This window comes from Gopherus flavomarginatus, chromosome 7 (genome assembly GCF_025201925.1).
Source record: "Gopherus flavomarginatus isolate rGopFla2 chromosome 7, rGopFla2.mat.asm, whole genome shotgun sequence".
Classification (NCBI taxonomy): domain Eukaryota; kingdom Metazoa; phylum Chordata; order Testudines; family Testudinidae; genus Gopherus; species Gopherus flavomarginatus.
This window is the reverse complement of record NC_066623.1, coordinates 71,504,547-71,519,468: the sequence shown is the minus strand read 5'-3', so window position 1 is coordinate 71,519,468 and position 14,922 is coordinate 71,504,547. Positions and strand designations below refer to the sequence as shown.

At 40.5% G+C, this 14,922-nt stretch overlaps 1 protein-coding gene across 7 annotated transcripts in view; it reads right to left on the bottom strand.

Moving 5' to 3' along the window:
* CRB1 (crumbs cell polarity complex component 1) overlaps positions 1–14,205 on the bottom strand; it is a 219,743-nt gene extending 205,538 nt beyond the window's left edge. For all 7 annotated transcript variants that reach the window (XR_007775369.1, XR_007775370.1, XM_050961360.1 and 4 more), the window contains exon 1: positions 13,966–14,205. Coding sequence is in view for 5 of the 7 variants with exons in the window: in XM_050961360.1 (XP_050817317.1) it covers positions 13,966–14,041 (76 nt within the window). In the remaining 2 variants the exon portion in view is untranslated. The remainder of the gene's footprint in view (positions 1–13,965) is intronic.
* Positions 14,206–14,922: the final 717 nt, after the last annotated feature.

The window sequence follows — 14,922 nt, the reverse complement described above, 5'->3', positions numbered from 1 at the left end:
CATAAATTGTTCATCCTCTATAACACTGATAGAGAGAGATGCACAGCCGTTTCCCCTCCCCCATGTATTAATACATACTTTGGGTTAGTTAATAAGAAAACATGATTTTATTAAATACAGAAAGTAGGATTTAAGTGGTCCCAAGTAGTGACAGACAGAACAAAATGAATTACCAAGCAAAATAAAATAAAACATGCAAATCTAAGCCTAATACAGTAATAAAACTGAGTACAGATAAAATCTCACCCTGAAAGATTGTTTCAATAACTTTCTTTCACAGACTAGATGCCTTCCTAGTCTGGGCACAATCCTTTCCCCTGATACAGCCTTTGTTCCAGCTCAGGTGGTAGCTAGGGGATTCCTCATGATGGCTCCCTCTTTTCTCTGTTCTACCCACTTGTATATTTTTTGCATAAGGCGGGAATCCTTTGTCGCTATGGGTTCCCAATCCTCCCCCTACCCCCAATGGAAAAGCACCAGGTTAAAGATGGATTCCAGTTCAGGTGTCATGATCACATGTTACTGTAAGACTTCATTACTCACTTGCCAGCACACACGCATACAGGAAGATTTACAGGTAAAACAGAGCCATCTGCAGACAATTGTCCTGGTTAATGGGAGTCATCAAGATTCCAAACCACCATTAATATCCAACACTTTGCATAATTACAATAGGCTCTCAGAGTTATATTTCATATTTCTAGTTTCAGATACAAGAGTGGTACGTTTATACAAATAAGTTGTTCACACTCAGTAGATTATAAGCTTTTTAATTATACCTTACTAGAGACCTTTTGCATGATGTATATTCCAGTTAAATTAGCATATGTTCTTAAAATCATATAGTGTGCAACATCACAGAAATCATAACGTCATAGTAAAAAATATTAAATGAATCAAACTGTGCCATGGAATTTCCATCCTTAGAGATTCTATGCTTGAACAAAAAGAGCATATCAGTAGGAATATACTACTGACCACCTGATCAGGATGGTAACTGTGAAAATTTGTGAAATGCTCAGGGAGATTGAAGAGGCTACAAAAACAGAAACCCCAGTAACAATAGCAGATTTCAACTATCCCCATATTGATTGGGAACATATCAGCTCAGGATGGGATGGGATGCTGAGATAAAATTTCTAGACACCATTAATGACTGCTTCTTGGAACTGCTTGTCCTGGAACCCACAAGGGGAGAGCCAATTCTTGATTTAGTTATAAGTGGAACACAGGATCTGGACCAACAGGTGAATATAGCTGAACTGCTCAGTAATGGTGATCATAATTAAATTAAATGTAAGGTCCCCGTAGGGGGGAAAATACCAAAGAAAACCACCACAGTAGCCTTTAACTTTAATAAGGGGAAAAACACAAAAATTAGGAAGCTAGTTAAACAGAAATTAAAAGGAATAGTCACAAGAATGAAATGCCTGTTTTAAAAAAAACACCATAATAGAGGCTCAAACTTAATGTATACTCTTAAGCAAAGTAAGCAGTCATGGAATAGAGGCTCAAACTTAATGTATACTCTTAAGCAAAGTAAGCAGTCATGGATCAGTAACTGGTTAAAAGATAGGCAACAAAGGGTATGAATAAATAGTCAGTTTTCACAGTGAAAATAGGTAAATAGCAGGGTCCCCCAAGGACTGGTACTGGGATTTGTGCTGTTCAACACATTCCTAAATGATCTAGGAAAGGGGGTATACAATGAGGTGGCAAAGTTTGCAGATGATACAAAATTACTCAAGATACTTAACTTGAAAGTCGATTGTGAAGAGTTACAAGGGGATCTAACAAAACTGGATGCACTTGGCAACAAAATGGCAGTTGATAAGTGCAAAGTAATGCTCACTGGAAAACATAATCCTAACTATACAGATGAAATAATGGATTCTAAATCAGCTATCAATACTCAAGAAAGAGATCGTGGAGTCATCATGCATAGTTCTCTGAAAACATTTGCTCAATGTATAGTTGAAGTTAAAAAGCGAACAGAATGTTAGGAACCGTTAGGAAAATCACCACTGGAGCCCCAGGTGGCGTGGGCCAGTCAGCGTAGAAGGGCTGGCTGGGGGAGGTTGACCCTCCAGCCTCGCCCCTTCCAGCTGAGGCAGAGTCTCCCACACCGGTAAGTAATTTATCTTACTTTCACCCCTGCTAAGGGGGGATACGATAGACATCTATAAAATCATGAATGGTGTGGAGAAAGTGAATAAGGAAGTGTTATTTATCACTCCACATAACATAAAAACCGAGGGGGCCACACAATGAAATTAATAGGCAGAAGGTTTAAAACATGCATAAGGAAGTACTTCATCACACAACACAGTCAGCCTGTCGAACTCAATGCCAGGGGATATTGTGAAGGCCAAACATGTAGCTGGGCTTAAAAAAGAATTAGATAAGTTCATAGTCCATCAATGGCTATTATCCAAGATGGTCAGGGGTGCAGCCCCATGCTCTGGGTGTCTCTATAACTCCAGTTGCCAGAAGCTTGGACTAGATGATGGCCCTGTTCTGTTCATTCCCTCTCAAGTATCTGGCACTGGTTACTGGGCTAAATGGACCATTGGTCTGATCCAGTAAGGCTGTTCTTATAAATAAGGCACTTTGCCTCATAGGATTGAATGTGAGCTCATTTAACTTTGGTTTCACACCAGTGCCATTAATCTAAGTGGAGTTAATCCTGATTTACATCAGTGTCAGAACAGAATCGGACCCTATATCTCTCTGTACCACACTGGAAGGGTGAAGATCAACCTTCTACCCCTTAAAATTGTCAGAGGTGTAATTAGCTTATATTATTTACCATGTGCAATTCTTGCTATTTCAGAAATTTAGGCTTTACTCACAACTTGCAGAAGTTATTCCCTTGTGCATGAGTTACAGTGCAGCCAGTGCCACTTTATATCCTTGTGATTCAGACAGTTTGCTTCCAAAGGCAGAGAGGAAATTTTGTGTGTGTGCACGTTATAATGAGGCATATAAAAGGAAAAAGGAACTTATAAAGGACTTCAGTGAAGTTAAAGTTCTCACTTTGGGCTTACTTTGGGCGATGATCAGAATGAGAAAGAGGAAGAAATATTTTATTTGTGATGAAATGTATTGACACAATCTGTGCAAACCAGAACTGAACGGAAAAGCCACAAGGCTCCTCACATTAGCACTCTGACATAACTGAATGTATCTCTAGCTGCCACTGCATTCCACAGTTAACTAATGAGGAACTATGAAAGCACAGTATCTGCTATGAACTCATCAAACATTCATCCTAACAATACTTCATGATTCCCTTGATTGCTGGGAACCTGCTTGATGTTGGCCTGGTATGCATGAGGGACCATCAGCATGAGCAAAACCACAAATGTCTTTGTAAGAAGAGCTTTATTCTGACTACAGTAATTAGGCATTAATTAGAAGTTTACTGAGTAATGAGAATAGTGACAGGAAAGAAAAGTCCTTGTTCATAGGGAAAAATTACATAGTGCTCACATTTCAGAGAGGAAAAGGAGGAGTGCAAATAAAGCTGAGATATTTTGCACAGAACTCCCAGATGGAATGACAGTCTAGTTTATGTACATTTGGGGTAGAAAATTATTTAATAGTATACATTAATAAACGGTTGACTTTTTTTCAACTGAGCTGAAAGGTCATGAAGCCACTGTAATGGATGAAGATAGTTTTAGATTTAAAAATTATCCAGTGAATTTTTATTAAGAATATTAGATTATATTTCATTAGAATTAGATTCTTCATTGTGAAGAGTCTATGATAACATAAAGCAACCAACAACTACAATATTGGTGATTGGTCTGTTATAAAACTGGATTAAAATCTAAGGCCCTGATCTTGCAAATAACTCCTTTGAGCTCAGAGGTCTGCCCACACAAAGTCAGCCACAGAACTGAGGCCTAAATTATATCTACATTTGGCACAATTCACTTGCAACAGTCATTTTAGAGAGAGAATGTGCAGTTAGGAGGCCCATGTCTGTCCACAGCTACACAGTGCCAGCTTCTATGAGACAGTAGAATGGGAGTAACTTCTTATCCATGTTCTTCTTGATTTTTGGCCACTCCATATATTATTCTATCTGGTAACACATGCTCCCTTCGCATGTATATCTCAAAATATGTGGGGATTTCCCCAAAAGAGGAATTCACTGTAATTAGTTCATTCATCAAAATTTCTGTACACAAACTAATATAAACTGCTGCCTTACATGCAGCAGAACAATATCCATAGTAGGCTTGGCAGCCATCCAGTTTTCCACTGGAATGCCTGGTCTAAAAGCAACCCTGGAGGTTCTGGCTGGCACTGCTGAGCAGGCTGTTAAAAGTTTGGTCAGTAGTGCAGTGGTGGCCTGGGGCTAAGGCAAGCTCCCTACCTGCCCTAGCCCCATGTGGCTCCCAGAAGTGGCGCATGGGTGGCCAGGGAGGTACTGCACACTGTCCCCACCCCTATTGCTGGCTCTGCAGCTCCCACTGGCCAGGAACCACGACCAATGGGAGTTGCTGGTGTGACACCTGCAGGCAGCAGCGTATTATCGCCTAGGCCAACAAGGCCTAGGCCAAGGGCAGCAAATTTTCTCACACCCCCTCCCCAATTCCACCCTTTCCCCAAATCCCTGGTCTGCCTCCTCCCCCAGGTGTGCCGTGCTTCCCTTCTCCCCCCTCCCTCCCAGGCTTGCCACGCAAAAGAGCTGGGAGGGAGGGAGGGAGGGAGAAGTGAGTAGCAGTGCACTTGGAGGAGGCAGAGCAGAGATGACCTGGGGCCCGCAGGTGCGGGGAGTAACCCAGGGGGTGGGGGCTGGGAACTGCTCCCCGCCCCAGCTCACGTCCGCTCCACCGCTGCCATTCCCTGAGCATGCTGCAACTCCCCTTCTCTCCCCTCCCTCCCAGGCTCGCTGTGCAAAAGCGCTTGGAGGGAGGGACGGAGGGAGAAGTGAGTAGCGGCGCGATCGGAGGCGTTGGAGCAAAGGTGAACTGGGGCTGGCGGGCGCGGGGAGTGACTCTTGGGGGGGGCAGGGAACTGCTCCCTGCCCCGGCTCACCTCCACTCCACCGCTGCCATCGCCTGAGCGCGCCACAACTCCCCTTCTCCCCCCTCCCTCCCAGGCTTACCGTGGGAGAGCAGAGGTGAGCCAGCGAGGGCGGGAGGGGCACCAAATTTGTTAATCCGCCACTGCCTGCGGGCACAAGGGCAGTGCGTGGAGCCTTCCTGGCCACCCATGCACTTATGGGCTGCACTGCAGGGAACTGGCAACTGCTTTCTTGGAACCGCAGTAAGTGCCGCCAACTTTTATTCTGATTCTGTCCCTTTTTGGGGACCCTCCAAGCACAAACAGGCACAGCTAGAGATGCATCCATTTTTTTCACAAAGCCTCCCTACAAGAGACGTCACCTCAAGTCTTTAAAACTTTATGCACACAGAATCAGAATAAAAGTTGGTGGGATCATAAAGAGAACACTGATGTACTATACCATTGGAAAAAGATGAATGGGGAAAATTTTGAACTGAAATTAATGCCAGCCTTAGTTTGAGCAAAGTGTTCAAATACATAGCTATTGTTAATTTGTCAGTCTATGTGTTCTTTCACATCTGCCAGTTCATCTGCAAATTTGACACCATCAGCTCAGGATTAAACAAAGACTGTGAATGGCTTGCCAATTACAAAACCAGTTTCTCCTCCCTTGGTTTTCACACCTCAACTGTTAGAACAGGGCCTCATCCTCCCTGATTGAACTACCTCATTATCTCTAGCTTGCCTGCATATATATATATACCTGCCCCTGGAAATTTCCACTACATGCATCTGACGAAGTGGGTATTCACCCATGAAAGCTCATGCTCCAAAACGTCTGTTAGTCTATAAGGTGCCACAGGATTCTTTGCTGCCTATATAATATATGAGATCAGTTGCAGTATTTTGTGGTATATGACATGCATGTCTGTGAAATGAGAGACATGTGACACACCCGGACTTCATCTTTCCACAAACTAGCAGTGTTGTGACATAGCCACAGTGGTTCTCAACCAGGGATATGTGTATCCCTGGGGGTACGCAGAGGTCTTCCAGGGGTACATCAACTCATCTAGATATCTGCCTAGTTTTACAACAGACTACATAAGAAGCACTAGTGAAATCAGTACCAACTAAAATTTCATACAGACAGTGACTTGTTTATACTGCTCTATATACTGTATGCTGAAATGTAGGTACAATATTTATATTCTAATCAATTTATTTTCTAATTATATGGTAAGTGAGAAAGTAAGCAATTTTTCAGTAATAGTGTGTGGTGACACTTTTGTATTTTTTGTCTGATTTTGTAAGTAAGTAGTTTTTAAGTGAGGTGAAACTTGGGGTCCAAAGACAAATCAGACTCTTGAAAAGGGTACAATAATCTGGAAAGGTTAAACCATTGGCATAGCCTACATGATTTTTTCACAGCCAATAACCATGTGTGTGATATGCCTCTCATTTCATCTATATGTATGACACTAGACACACCGTGCTATAACTCCTACTGCAACATCCATACTGCTACAATGTGTAATTGCAGGTATATTGAACAACAGCTGGAAGCATTATAATTTTCTGATGTTGAAAACATTGATAAGATGTTAGACTGCTATTGTGGCATAGCATGTGCAAGTCTCTTACCGCAATAGACAGAGTTCAGATCCAGATTGAACTCACCAAAGTTTGGTGATATTGGAACCCAGAGTTTTGGTTTGGCACACTTTAGAGTAATGGAGCTGTAAATCCATATCTGAGCTTCTCAAAAGTTCAGTGCTCCTTGGATCCAGGTTTCAACTCCTTTTACACTGAGAGTTTTATGTATGTTACCATGTAACATCTCTTTATTGCCTAATGTGTAACATTACTCTTCCAAGGTATCCTGCCTTTACGTGTTTTGGTTCTATATTTATCACAGTTAAGACCGTCGGAAATAATCATTCCAATTATTTTGATAGGCTGGTCTCTTTGCAGAAATATGTGTATCTGATGATGATACTCCCTGATATTAAAAAAATCTACATACTTCAAGGAAAGAAAATTTCTAGGGATACTATTATGTTCTTTAAGTGCTTGGATTACAAATCTTGAATTTAAAAAAATGTAACTTGCCAACAGAGAATTCCCTTGCTGGAGGCTTAACTTCTAGGGGCATAAAGCCTGAAGTCAGCTCCTTCATCAGCTCCCCCCAGCCACTACCGTGGACTTTATGCCAATGGCAAAAGACCTCTGCTCTCACAGCAGGGGTAGGCCAGTGCAGAACTAGGGAGCTATCTGCTCTGTAACATGGCCCCTCCTCCTTTGCCAGAGGATGATTGAGCCTAGTCTCCTCATTTTTTTTTCTCCAACAGCAGCAATCTCTCCCTCTCAACCAAAGCACCCCATCTAGCACACATTTGAGAAAAGAGATGAGTTTTTCACTGTGACTTAAAGAACGGGCTTGGGCACTGGCAGATGAATGGGAAAAGCACATTACAACATCACTGGTCCTTCGCTGAGAATCCTTTGTCACTAATACCAGATTTTTAAATTTAGCCTCTATTAGCTTGAGCACATCATATTACCTCAATTTCTGCAGAATGACGTGGCATTTGAGGTAGCCAGGAGGCCCAAACCATGTGGGGCTTTATGAATATAGTTGACACCTTGAATCAGCTGAAGCAGAAGCAAACAGGCAACCAGTGCAGTAGGTTTCTTGCAGTTGATTCCACCTAGCAAGAAAGTAGGCATCTTCTGCACAAGCTGTTATTTCTGAGTGCTCTTTAAATGTGGCCTCATAAGGGTAAGTGTATACTACAATAAAAGACCCACAGCATGGCCACGGCTGGCCCTGGTCAGCTGACATGGGCTCAGGTTGTGGGGCTAAAAATTGCAGTGTAGATGTTTGGTCTTGGGCAGGAGTCCAAGCCGTGAGACTCTGCAAGGGGGGAGTGTCTCAGAAGGTGGCTCCAACCTGAGCTCAAACATCTACACTGAAATTTTTAGCCCGACAGCCCAAACTGTGTGAGTCAGTTGACTCAAGCTCTGAGACTCAGTGCCTCAGATTTTTTATTGCATACCCATAGACATACCCATATTGACCAGGAAAACATTTAAGCAAGAGCTTTAAGTATTTCCATATTCAGAACAGCAATTACCCATGTGCTTAATGTGAGGCACATGCTTAAATCCCATTGACTTTAAAGAACATAAGCTCCTGCCTAAAGGTAACCTCCTTTTATATGCAGTCCTGAACAGAGAGCCTTCCTGAACTGGGCTAGAGTGTGCAGCACTGAAGTTATTCTATGTGGAAGTCACACAGGCTTAGTCTGGTCCAATTCTAAAATAAAAGGTTGCAGCTGAATAAAAGAGCTCCACTTTTTTACACCAAAAAACATTTGGTCTCTCCCTCATACACTTTATTGATGGTTATGAACAAGTGGTTACAAATGATAGCCAAACAGAGAAGCTAAAATTGATTCTGCTGTACAGCATGTCAAACAGCAGGGTGTCTGCATCTGAGGTGCAAATTACCTTACTGATGGCAGACAAGATAAATATTGAGTCATTTGAAAAGAAGCAAAGAATGTTGGCCTGAGCCTTTTAATTAAAAGAGAATTTCACAATGACATATTAAAGTAGGGCCAATGTTTCATCAAGAAATTTAACATCAGTATGGGAGGTGGCAGATGTTCTACTATATTTAGAGTTTAAATAGGGAAAGACGGCATTTTCCGCTGCACTTCATCAGCTTTATCTAGCAACTTCACACATTTTATTTGTAACATAAATTAAAAATACTGTGCTCAGTGGCCACCATCACTTGTGGTGTCTCAGGAGAACATAGTTTCCTATCTAGAAAATGTTCTACAGTTAGATATTGTTTTCATATCCCACATAAATGAATCTGTTGAACTGTACATTAGACGCGTCTGTCCTGCTCACTGTATACAGACGACATACATCAACCCCCCCAGATCTGAACATTTACAGATCTAGAGCTGAATCTGAACTTTGGAACTCCAGGCCATCCCTTCCCTGGTATGAATATGGGATGAAACTTGTGAAAGCTCATCATTTATCCCTCTGACACTCTTTCACAATCAGAGAAAACTGCATGTTGAACAGTCCTCACAAGCAGTCTTTGCATGTCTTCTGCTCTCTTACTCATCCCTGCCTCACCACTGCACTACTCTGTATCGCCACTTCCATGAGGAGTACTGCTTCTTGCTGATGGATGGGAGGAAGAACTGCTCTCAGGATGCCAGCTCAGGAAGTGCAACTGACTTTAAGGAAAGAAAAATATCAAGTATTCCATGGGACTCAGTGTAAGTAAGACAAGAACCAAAGCTCCCAGTGCTATCAGTGTTTATTTCCTGCTGTGTGTATTTGTGGGTGGGGATGCTGGGCACCTCAGGTCATACCAGTGATCAGACTAATACATTTCATATGTAATTATTCTCTGTTTCCTAGGGGATAGTGCACCTGGCACTGGAATATACTAGGCAACAAATGGATTTGGAGGGTGATGAAATGAAGAACAGTGCTCAGATACTATGGTGAAGAGCCTGATACAAATGCTGAGATTAAATGAGAGCTGAAACATTGGATGATCACAGAAGACATTGTCATCCTGAATATACTGTGGTCACTATTAAAAAGTCAGCTTACCACAGTTGAATACCTGAGTTACTGGAGTGTTTCTTTCAGATTCCATGGTTTAGTAACTGTGGACAAATTCTTATGTTTTAACGGGTACCATTGTATATCAATGCCATAGCAGGACAAAGATTTTTTTGCAAAACAAATGTTTCTTTTGCCACATGAGTGTTTTGAACATTCTGTTCTGTTGCTGCTCCATCTCTTCCAGTGAGGTCACTTAAGAGATGAGGTTTGGGAAAGTAACTCTTCAAGGATAGCTTCTGAAGAAGTGAATAATAGTTTCATGAAGAGTGGGATGTGTGAAAGTGGAGTGATGTAAATAGTGACACAAATAGCATCAACAAGGAATTTCATATTGTTTGAGAGAGGATAATATTTTATTTTTCTGGGCAGTGGTTTGCTGACTGAAATCCCTCTCGCTGTACAGTTTGATGTTAAGTGAGTATATTTAATAACAACGTAAGTAAAACACAAGTTTATTAACTGCAATTTTACAAAACTCTAATTAAAAAAGCTGTTGCCCCCCAACTTTACATAAGGCTATTATATGTTCTGCGATGATACAAATTCCCAGTATTATGAAAGTTTTGGATGTCCCCCAAGACTTTAATAAAATGAAGGTTTTCCATGTACTCAACTTGCATCATGTTATACAAGAATTAAATAACTAATCCTCTTAACTCTGTTTGAGGTAAATATTATCTCTGTGTCACACAGGTGGAGACTGATACTTGATAATAAAGCACCTTGAGTTGTCCTTTTAAATTATCTTTTGTGTTCTGGATATGTGTGGAAAAATCTTTTTATAGCAAATTCACAATAATTTGCAAATGCTAATTAATCTGAAGTCCGTGCTAAGTAATATTATTTCTCATTTAGAGATTTCAGTGTGAATGTAAAATTAAAACATGGTTAAAAAGAAGCCCTACTAGGCAGATTCCTGGGATCTTCAATGAGATATAAGAGCACTCAACACCTTGTAAAGTCAGTTCTTAAATCTATTATAGACCCTCACCCAAGTCAGAGTCAAATCCCACCTTGCTCAATGGAAGAATGAGAAGCAAGGAGGTATCCTGCTGGCCAGGGCACTGTGCCATAGTGCTGTACTCTGCTGTTCTTGTAAGTGGGAGTGTCCATCATCTGCCAGCTAGTACTCATTGGTGACAGAAATATATGCACTTGCCAACTGGTGAGGCTGGATACATCCTACTCAGCAGATAACCCCACTTAGAGACCTGGTGCCTGATTCTCCACTGCCTTGACCTTATGCAGACATTTACACTTGTGCAAAGTGTGTGGTAAATGCTATCATTCTGATTTGGTACCATTGTGCATTCACTTGGCACTTGCTCTGCACAGGTGTAATTGATTGTACAAGATGCAAGGCAGGAGTGAATCCAGCCCAGGGCCATCATAATGCTGAACCCACTCCCATGTGTTAAGGAAAGCTGGTAGAAAAATGGAATTGCTCTCCCACAGATATTCTGAGATTCTGAAATTTCATCTCATCCCAAATCAGGACAAAACGTAAAAAAAATTGCAATTTTTCACAAAGAAAATATTCTGAAAAATTTCATTTCGATCTTATTAAAACATTTCATTTCAGTAAGGTCAGAACATTTCAGCTGACTATGGTTTTGACTCTCACACTATAATTTATAATAATATAATATGTAAAAGTTTAAACATTTAAATTTTTATATAATATAAATTATAATGATTTCCAAAATTGACAAAATTATGACGTTGCTGCAAAACACACCCAACCTCTTCCTTGAAAATTCCTGACCTGCTCACCCCAGCTTGTCTTTTGTGTCAGATATCAGGTTTTATGAGTGCTGTGAGCATGTCTACAGGATCGGACCCCACTGGCGAGATAAACATTCTCCTGCCTAGTTTTGAGAACCCCGCTTGGGGGCTTCAGCTTAAACTAGGGCTCTGAGCAGCTCATTAGCTGTGAGATGGTGTTGGCGCTTAGGCACTTTTGCGAATGCCAATTGGTGGAAACTTAGGTGCCTTGGGGAGTTAGGCACCTGCGGGGTTAGGCACCAACTAAGCAGCATTTTGAGAATCTTAATGGTGAGCTTAGGCACCTAAATACTTTTGTGGATCTGGGAACTAGTGCCTGTGTTAGATTAACAGATAAACCATTTGGTGAAAGATGCGTCCAATGGGATAAAATTACTTGAAAAAAATCAACTTTTATAATCATGTATACATATTGTAGCTCATATTTTAAACTGCTTCAGTTCTGCTGCACACCCCATCTGTTATACCTATGTCATGGTCTCCTTTTATACTTATCTTGGAAAACAGTTGTAATCAACTATTTTGTTTACCACTAAAAAAAAATCAGTAGCTAAAAAGTTCTTAGAAAAAGTTTTATGCAATAAAGTACCCTGTTGAGATTGCAGAAAGTGCAGTACTTAAAAATCTATGTTGGTCCAGTCCTTGCTGTGATTGTTCCGCGCCAATCTTCTGTCCAGTGCAAAGCAATCACAAACCAGCCGTAGCAGTCTAAGGATTCAGTCAGTACAGGGAATCCTCAGGTGATATAAGGCAACCCCCTGCTAGCCCTCCTCACATATGGATATATCTAGAGAAAGGAAGAAGGCCAAGAGTCTGCTTTACTTTGTGCCAGGGCTGATTTGGGCCCCAAAACTGAGGAAGGGAGTTAAACGGTGACAAACAACTTTTGCCTCCACTGGGGTCGTACATCAAGCCAGGCTCAGCCAAACCCAGGACTGAGCCCTGCAAATTTATTTTATTTTTGTTGCTTCTGTATGCCTCTGGGGTACTGCTTGTGGCTTACATTCAAGGGCCTAGGCATCTATCAGTGCCTCGTGTGTGTGATGCTTTTACCATAACATTTTAAATTTTATAAGCATTATATGTTTTCCCCTTTAACACAGTATCAGTTATACTGTAATTTTCCTGCATTGTGTATAAATGAAATTTCTTCATTATCATCATTTCAGTTGCTTTAATTACCATAGAGGATTCTCTCCAAGAGACATTTACATAGAGATTTAAAAGCTGCTTGTTTATGAAATAGTACAGTGACCATAAAAACTGCGTCTTGAAAATAAAAGTTCCAAGAAGTCTTTTTCCAATAGTTGTGCTGTTGTGAGATGTTTGGAAAAGAACATTGGTGCAAGCAATGACTACGTAATGCAATACATCTTCCAGTAAGAAAACTAATCAGAAACTATACTTGAATGTATAATATATGTCAGATTAGTCTTCCTGGCTCTAAAGTTTTGTTGTTTTTTTTAACAGTGCTAATTCATGTAAATGTTTCTGCTGGGTTTTCAGGGTCTGATTTACCTTGAGCTGTAAACTGTACAAGTAGCAATCTGACTGATGCAGCAACAGAAGGTGACCCAGATTACAAAACACTGTACACTAATGCCAAGTCTTCTTTAATGGCAGCTGCCCAAAGCTTTGTCTTATTGCAATTCAGACTCAACAGTCACAAATCACACAGCCTCTTCACACAGACACACACTCTCGCTGTCTTCATTTTAAACATGTTCAATAGCAACTGCCTTTCATAAACATACATCAGCTTCACCAGCTGAGGCCATTTAGTCTCCTTGGATTCTATTTACTGTCATCCAGCTGACAAAAATTATCAAGGAAACCCATTGTGCATACTTCTGCTTATGTGGAAGTTTGCTGAAGAGATTTCTTTAATAAAAATGATCAGACTAAATATCAACTTTATTTACAAAGGTTAAAATCAAAGCATTTAAACCACAAAACAAATCATATTTGTTTAATTAATTTTCTTAGAGTTTTTTAAAAAATGATTGCACTGTAGTGCTTAGACAGTACCGTGATGGACACAATAACAATACATAATCTAGATGAGCAGTTAGTATAAAAAGTAAAATGTTGGAATAGGAAACAAAAGATCAATCTCCATATTAACACATCATTTTAAACATCCAGGTTTAAATGGACTGTTTGTAAGGTTCCAAAAGTGCAAAGTTTAAAATGGATGTGTATTTTTTGTGAATATTTCTTATGGGTTTCCTAGCACCCAACTTTGAATATTCAAACAAAAGAAATGCCAATGCTTTCATCCTCTACTAACATCAAACAGCGTGAACACTCAGATCTTAAAGCCATCCCTTCTATGAATTTATAAAACTTATAGTTCCCTGGACCAGCTCATTTTGGCATCTTTAACCAATAGCTTAGAGGCTTCCTGACAAAATGAGCTTTCTGCCAGAGGTGTTTATCTAGCCACCAACCCCTAGGACAGGTCAGAATGATAAGACAAAGAGCAACACTTACTTTTTAAATGGATGAGCAGCAAAAAACTGAGGTAGAAGATGAGTAGGGAGTTAATTCTTGAATGAGCCATATTCATCTTGATAGGACATCCTCCTCTAAGTTGCCTAGTTGCCAAGGGGCTGGTGCTGATGTTTACTGCTTTCTCCTTACCTCTGCGCCAGGATGATAGCCAAGGCACTACATGCCATCTCTGCCTGTGACTCTTCTCAGCATGTTCACTGCAAACCTACAGACTTTGATTCAAAAGGCAGTTGTGCTTGTTAAGATTTTGGTTGAGAATGTTTGGGTGATTTTTCAAACCTGGTGCAGAGTTCTCTGCTGACTGGACTGGAGTCTTTCCCCCGGCTTTCTGTTACAGAACTGTGCCACTAAATGCCTAGATGATATTTCACACACAATTCCAGGATAATCTTTCAGGCTTTCAGAAAACAACACATTTTATTCTTTATTGAAGGCTCCATTATATCACACGCTCTCTGATATAACATTAAAGAGCCATTGCTAATAATAATAATACTTTGTACATTTTGCATTCCTACTGTATTAACCTGCTTACAAAATGGATTAGAAACAGAGAGCAATTTCATTTTAGTTGCAAAAGCCAGAGCTATTCCCTTTGTCTTTGGTTAGTTATTCATAGTGGCTTTTCTACTCTATGTACAGCTATGCAGGTGCATTAAAAGTGAATTTTGCCCAAGTGATCTTGTCTTCATTAGATCATATTTACAGTTCCAAGCTCTAGGTAAGAATCTACTATCATTTCCATTACAAATCCTGGTTTTCTGGGAGTTTATAAACTCAGACATAAAAGTTTGCTCTGGAATAAATCTCACTACATAGACTTCATGTCCCTAGGTCCAGGAAAAAAATGGCTGTGTACTCTTAAAAATCTGTTTGGCTGTCGCTATGTTAAAAAATAATGCTTACTAATATCAGTTTTCCTGGTACTTTCCTTTG